Source organism: Pteropus alecto, unplaced genomic scaffold, assembly GCF_000325575.1.
Source record: "Pteropus alecto unplaced genomic scaffold, ASM32557v1 scaffold139, whole genome shotgun sequence".
NCBI classification, from domain to species: Eukaryota; Metazoa; Chordata; class Mammalia; order Chiroptera; family Pteropodidae; genus Pteropus; species Pteropus alecto.
The window spans coordinates 2,814,787-2,820,893 of record NW_006443567.1 but is presented as its reverse complement, the minus strand read 5'-3'; the positions used below and the strand labels follow the sequence as shown (position 1 = coordinate 2,820,893).

At 35.9% G+C, this 6,107-nt stretch overlaps 1 protein-coding gene across 2 annotated transcripts in view; it reads left to right on the top strand.

Annotated features, from left to right (window-relative positions):
- The first annotated feature begins 2,810 nt into the window (after positions 1-2,810).
- F9 (coagulation factor IX) overlaps positions 2,811-6,107 on the top strand; it is a 28,617-nt gene continuing 25,320 nt past the window's right edge. The window contains exon 1 of one of the 2 annotated variants that reach the window (XM_006924187.1): positions 2,811-2,899. In XM_006924187.1, the coding sequence (XP_006924249.1) occupies positions 2,812-2,899 (88 nt within the window). In that variant the 5' untranslated portion in view covers position 2,811. The remainder of the gene's footprint in view (positions 2,900-6,107) is intronic. The other variant, XM_006924188.1, reaches the window with a different exon arrangement.

Genomic DNA, 6,107 nt, shown 5'->3' with positions numbered 1-6,107 from the left:
TACTTCTTCCTTTCCAATTTGGATACCTTTTATTTATCTTTCTTATCTTATTGCTGTGGCTAAGACTTCCAATACAATGTTGAAGAGGAGTGGTCAAAGTAGGCATCCTTGTCTTGTTACTGATCTTAAGGAAAACACTTTTAGCCTTTCCCCACTGGGTATGATGTTAGCTGTCGGTTAGGATAGTCTTTTTAACAAATGGTAGTGGAAGAATCAGATATACACAGGCAAAAAAAAGGACGAGGAGGAGGAGGAGGAGGTGGAAGCAGAGGAAGAGGAGGAGGAGGAGGAGAAGGAGGAGGAGGAGGAGGAAGCAGCAGCAGCAGTTCAACCTAAACCTGATACCTATATAAGAATTAACTCAAAATGGAGCACAGATATAAATATAAAGCTTAAAACTATGAAACATTTTTAATGGGAAAAAGTTTCAGGATTATTAGTGAAGAGTTCTAAATGTGACATTAAAGGTGTGATCCATTAAACAATGATAAATTGAACTACATAAGAATTTTTTTAAAAATTAAAAACGTTGCCCCTGTGAAAGACACAGTTAAGAGTTTGAAAAGAGAAGCTACTGTCTTGGAGAAAATATCTGCAAACCATATATCAGACAAAGGACTCATATCTACAATATATGAAAAACACTAAAAATCCAACAATTAAAAAAAATCAAACAGTCTAATTGGAAAATAGGCAAAAGAAATGAACAGACACTTCACTGAAAAGAACATACAGATAGTTAATAAGTAAATTATAAGATGTTCAATACCATTAACCATTAAGGAGATACAAATTAAAACGCATACCTATCATAATGTCTAAAATAAAAAATAGTGACAATACCAAGTACTTTCAATGAATGAGAGACTGTATCACTCATCCATTGCTGGTGGGAATGGAAAGTGTCACAGCCATTTTGGAAAACAGTTTGACAGTTTATTTAAAAACTAAACATTCAACTACTATATGACCCAGAAATTACATTACTGGGCATTTATCCAAGAGGATTTAAAAAGTTACATCCACATAGAAACCTGTACATGAATGTTCATAACACATTACTGCACTAGAAACAACTAGAAACAATCAAAATATCCCCCCAGTAGGTGAATAGTTAAAGTCTGGTATATCTACACCATGGAATACTACTCAGCAATAAAAAGGAATTAACTATTGAAACATGAGGCAACCTAGATAGATCTCAAAGGTGTTATGCTGAATGAAGAAAACCAATTTCAAAAGCTCACATAGTCTATGATTCCATTTATATAACATTCTCATTATAGAGACTGAAAACTGATTATTAGAGCCCAGGGTTAAGGATAATTGGGAGGCTGGAAGGGGGTGTGATTATAAAATAGTAGCACAAGGGAGAGCTTTGTGGTAATAAAATCATTCTGTACATTGGTTGTAGTGGTGGTTACGTAAATCTACGCATGTGATAAAATCACTTAGTATCACATATACATTAGTATCACATGTCCATTACCTGGTTTTGATATTATACTATGTTTATGTAAGATGTAAACACTGGGAGTAACTGGGTTAATGGTATATGGGACCTCTCTGTACCGTTCTTTCAGTTTCCTGTGACTCTATAATTATTTCAAGACAAAATTTTGAAAAATCAGATCCAAAAATTTTATTAATTTTAATAAAAATGTCAAACCACAGATCCAAGAATCTCAATGATCCCCAAGAATACCTTGGCTCATTGTAGTCAAATTGCTGAAAATTAATGATAATAATATTTACTGCCTTCTCATGAGGAAAAAAATATATGTCGGAAGGCAATAGGATGACATTTTTAATGTGCTGAAAGAAAAAACTGTCAACTGCAATTGTGTATGTAGCCAAATTACTCTTTTAAAATGAAAGTAAAATGGTATTGTCAAATAAACAAAGGCTGGGAAAATTCATCATAAGGAGACCTACACCATCAAAATTATTAAAGACAATTCTTCAGAATGATGAAAACTTATAACAGAATGAAACTTGGATCAACACAAAAAAATGGAGAATATCATAATGGTAAATTTGTGGCTAAATATAAAATATTTCTCCTCATTTTAAAATTTCTTTGAAAGATTGCTTAAAGCAGAAATGATAATGTAATATAGGGTTTCTAACATGTAGAAATAAAAGGTATCACAATAACAGCACAAAGAATGGTAGGTAAATATTGGTGTACTGTTATGAGTTTTATGTTATATGTGAAGTGGCATAATATATTAATATGAACTATTATATGTTCATACATTTATTTTATATACATAATATATATTTGCATACATACACATTCACACATGCATACATGTGTTCTGAGACAGGGTCCATATGATTTATTATATTTATATATGGCACAACAAACTTTATAAACTCCTATTATGAGGAGAAACATAAAAGATCCACCAGGTGACTCAAGGTATGTCAGCATTAGGAAGGGAGGTTTAAGGTGGGTGATCAAATGACTTTGTTCTTTCCATCTGTTTACCTTTAAACCATATGACAGCAATGCTCCCTGACAAGGATAAGATGAATCCCACTGATGAATTTTGCTGCCACCACAACTGTAGCCATTATTTCTCCTCCTATTTTAATCAGTCACAGTGGCAGAAGCCAGTGGAATCACTGGTGAAGTTTAATGGTGGCCACTGCCTAGTTTCTTCACTTAACTCAAAAGGCCATTGCAAATAGCCTAAAGACTCACTGAGGGAGATGGACACTATTTCCCAGAAGTAAATACAGCCTAGTTTGTACTTTGGAATAATTGGTCAACCTTTCTACTTGCATAATCTACTAGCAAAGGTTATGCAGTGCCTGAACATGATCATGGCTGAATCGCCAGGCCTCATCATCATCTGCCTTTTAGGATATCTACTCAGTGCTGAATGTACAGGTTTGTTTTCTTTTTAAAAGAAACATTGAGTATGCTTGTCTTTTAGATATAGAAATCTGGTGCTGTCTTCTTCACTAAATAATGAATACAGGATTTGACAGCAGTGTTTAAGATTCTAGTAGTCAGCATTTGGGTTGGCAAGTACTGGTTCTCTGGTAGCTGTGTTTTCTTCATTTTTAAACTAAATAGATTTACAATACTTATGGTGATTTTTTTGAATAGATATTGTTGGATTTATGATTTGATAATGTAATTCCTCTTAGAAAACATTCATCTCCTTGGTTAAAAAAATTAGAAGTAGAAAAATGTTTTAACAAGGAAGCAGCAGAATATGGAGAAAAAATTAACTATCTTTTTAATTATTTTTACTCACCACTTTGAAATAAAGATTGAAAACATTAAAGTCACAAAAATGGTTTTGTCTATACAAGAAGTTTGATTTTAAGATAGATAGATGATGTGTTTGGAATTTTTAGAGCTATAAAATAAGGCATGCTTCTAATTTTAAAAATCCATAACAATTATATACCTTCAATTTCAAGTTTTAGTTAAAACAATCTTTTTATTAGTAAGTTGTTATGTATCACTAATGTTTTTCATGTCATTCGAAAGAAATTATTTTGTCTCTGAGTCTAAACATCTAAACATCCAAACATCTGAGTCTAACATCTCCCAGATAATACATGGGGAAACTCAATACTCACTTGAGCTCTTAGGAGAGCAAAGCCACTCCAAGAATTGATGAAAAGAATAGAAACTTAGTTAACGTATTGTATATCGCTTGGTTTTTTTCACAGCTTCAAGTGACTTTATACATTCCCCAAAGGAAGGCATACAGGGAAGAAATTACTCCATTTAGATAAACAGCATGTTCTCACAGGAAGCATTTATCACACTTACTTGTCAGCCTACTGTAATCAAATCTATTAGCTGACAGTGCCAGGATCAGGGGTGCCAAACCTAAGTGTCCCCAGAAAGCAGACTGGCCCCATAGTTCCCACTCCAGACATGATGTCAGACAGAAATGCAGAAATAATGATACAAGAATGCAAAGGTTAAATCGAACTAGCGAAGTGGGTAGAGTCCAGGAATAAAGAAATTTAGCTGGAAAACCCACAAAGTAGGCCATAAAACTAAGTCTTTATACATGTCTCATCAGTGTGAGATCTAGGACAGAGGATCCAAGCCCTTCCTTCAGGATAAGTGGTGAAATGATGGAGATTTTAAGAGGGCTACTGCCCCCTTGAAGACCTCAGAGGTTAGGAAAAGGACAGATATGAATAAAAAAAGAGGGACTGGGATTTCAGAGCTTGGGAAATAATGACTAAAAGAGGTAAACTTGAAAAGAGGTTAGATATATGACCCTTAGAAAATACTGAGGAGAAAGGCGGTATGATTGTGGAGTCACTGGAGTCAAAGATAATAGCCCTTGAAGAGAGAGCCAGGGGATTTTCTTAAGGATGGACATTATTGATGCAACACTTTCTGCTGCTATTAAACTGTCATTGGCTTCAAAAAGCAGTTTTATGAATGATTTACTGAGCTCTTGCATTTTCATGGCTGCTATCCGTAGGTATCATTGCAGCAATTTGGATTTTGAAATCAAAGCTGTTCTGTGAAAGCAGTTCGGTTTTGTAAAGTATAGGGACCAAAGATGTCTTTCATTCAGAAGGAATGAAGAAAATGAATGAACGAATGAAAGACAACTTTGGTCCATATACTTTACAAAACTTTACAATACTGAGTCAGTACTATGGTGTCAGGTAATCACTGTGGCAAGGTACTAGAGACATGGGGATAAACCAGATTCTTTTTTTCACCTAAAACACCATGAAGTCAGGAGAGAGATTTCAATATAATGTGATAAAATGTATACCAGCTGCTAAAGGAGCATAGAGAAAGAAATACATGAAGTGGGGAAACATTTGACAGAGAGACAATATTTTGAACTGGGTCTTAAAAAATGAGTAGATTCACTCTCTTTAAATGTCTAAACTAGGGCATTCTATATGGAGAGGATCATTCACGTGCAAAGATCCAGATCCACAAAGAATGTGAGGGCTTTCAGGAACTCAGTATGTTTTGAATATTGAATATGAAAAGTGAGGTAGAATAGCTAGGCAGGGTCAGCTCACCAGATAATGAAGGCCCCAAACTAGGAGTTTGGACAACAGAAAACAATGTGGAGTCATCAGAGTTGTAAACATGAACACCACTGATAGCCGATTTTGGATGCTCAGTCTGGCAAAATTGTAATGAACTATTCAAAGAAGGGGTGGCAAGACTAGAGGAGACTGGTTTTGAGGGTATTACAATCATCCAGGAAGGCCTGAACCTGGACATTAGCTGTACAGACAGAGATGAGAGAAAGAAATTCAAGTGACATTAAGCATCTGGGTATGGAAGGGGAACAGGTTTAGAAGAAGTATACAGAGTATGTGTTGGGCATTTGATGTGATTACCGGACACAGTCTAGTACCTAAGAGCATGGGCTATATGTCTAACTGCCAAAGTTGAAATCCTGGTTTTGACATTTAGTATGTTACCTGGGGCAGATTACTTAACTTCTCTACTTTTCTCATTTACAAAAATGAGATGACAGTACCTATCTCATCAGACTGCTGTGAGGATGGAATGAAATAATGGATGCAAAGCACTGAGCACAGTGTCCAGCACATCAGAAGCATTAAATAAACATCAGCTCTCCTTAGCCATATTGTGAATACAGTTAAGGAGCTAGAAAGATGATCTGGAATTCAGAAGATATATCTGACTAGAGATGGATATTTGAAATTCACTGTAGAATAACAATAGGTACAACTGTGTGTATAAGGATCCAGGAAGCGTGGATACTGTCGCACCTAGTACAGTGCCTGGCAGTAGCGAGTGTCCAGAAAATTCTGTTGAAAGTGTCAGGGCTGGCCTAGGGTGAAGGAAGCAAGGCAAGTAGGACATCAGTGTACTTGCACCCACTGAGAGAGAGTGCCTCCTTCAATCTTGTGCCCCAGATGCCTTATTTACCTCACCCTAGTCCCTGCCCTGGCAAGGTATATGAAGTGAAAAGGGAAAGGCTAAGGCTAGAGCCTGGGAGAACTCTGAACATTTATGAGGCAGGCAGAAGAAGGAGAATTAACTGATTCAAGTACCGGATGAACAACAGAGTTAGAGCAAAGAGGAGAACCAGAATAGAGTGATTTTATGGAAAGAG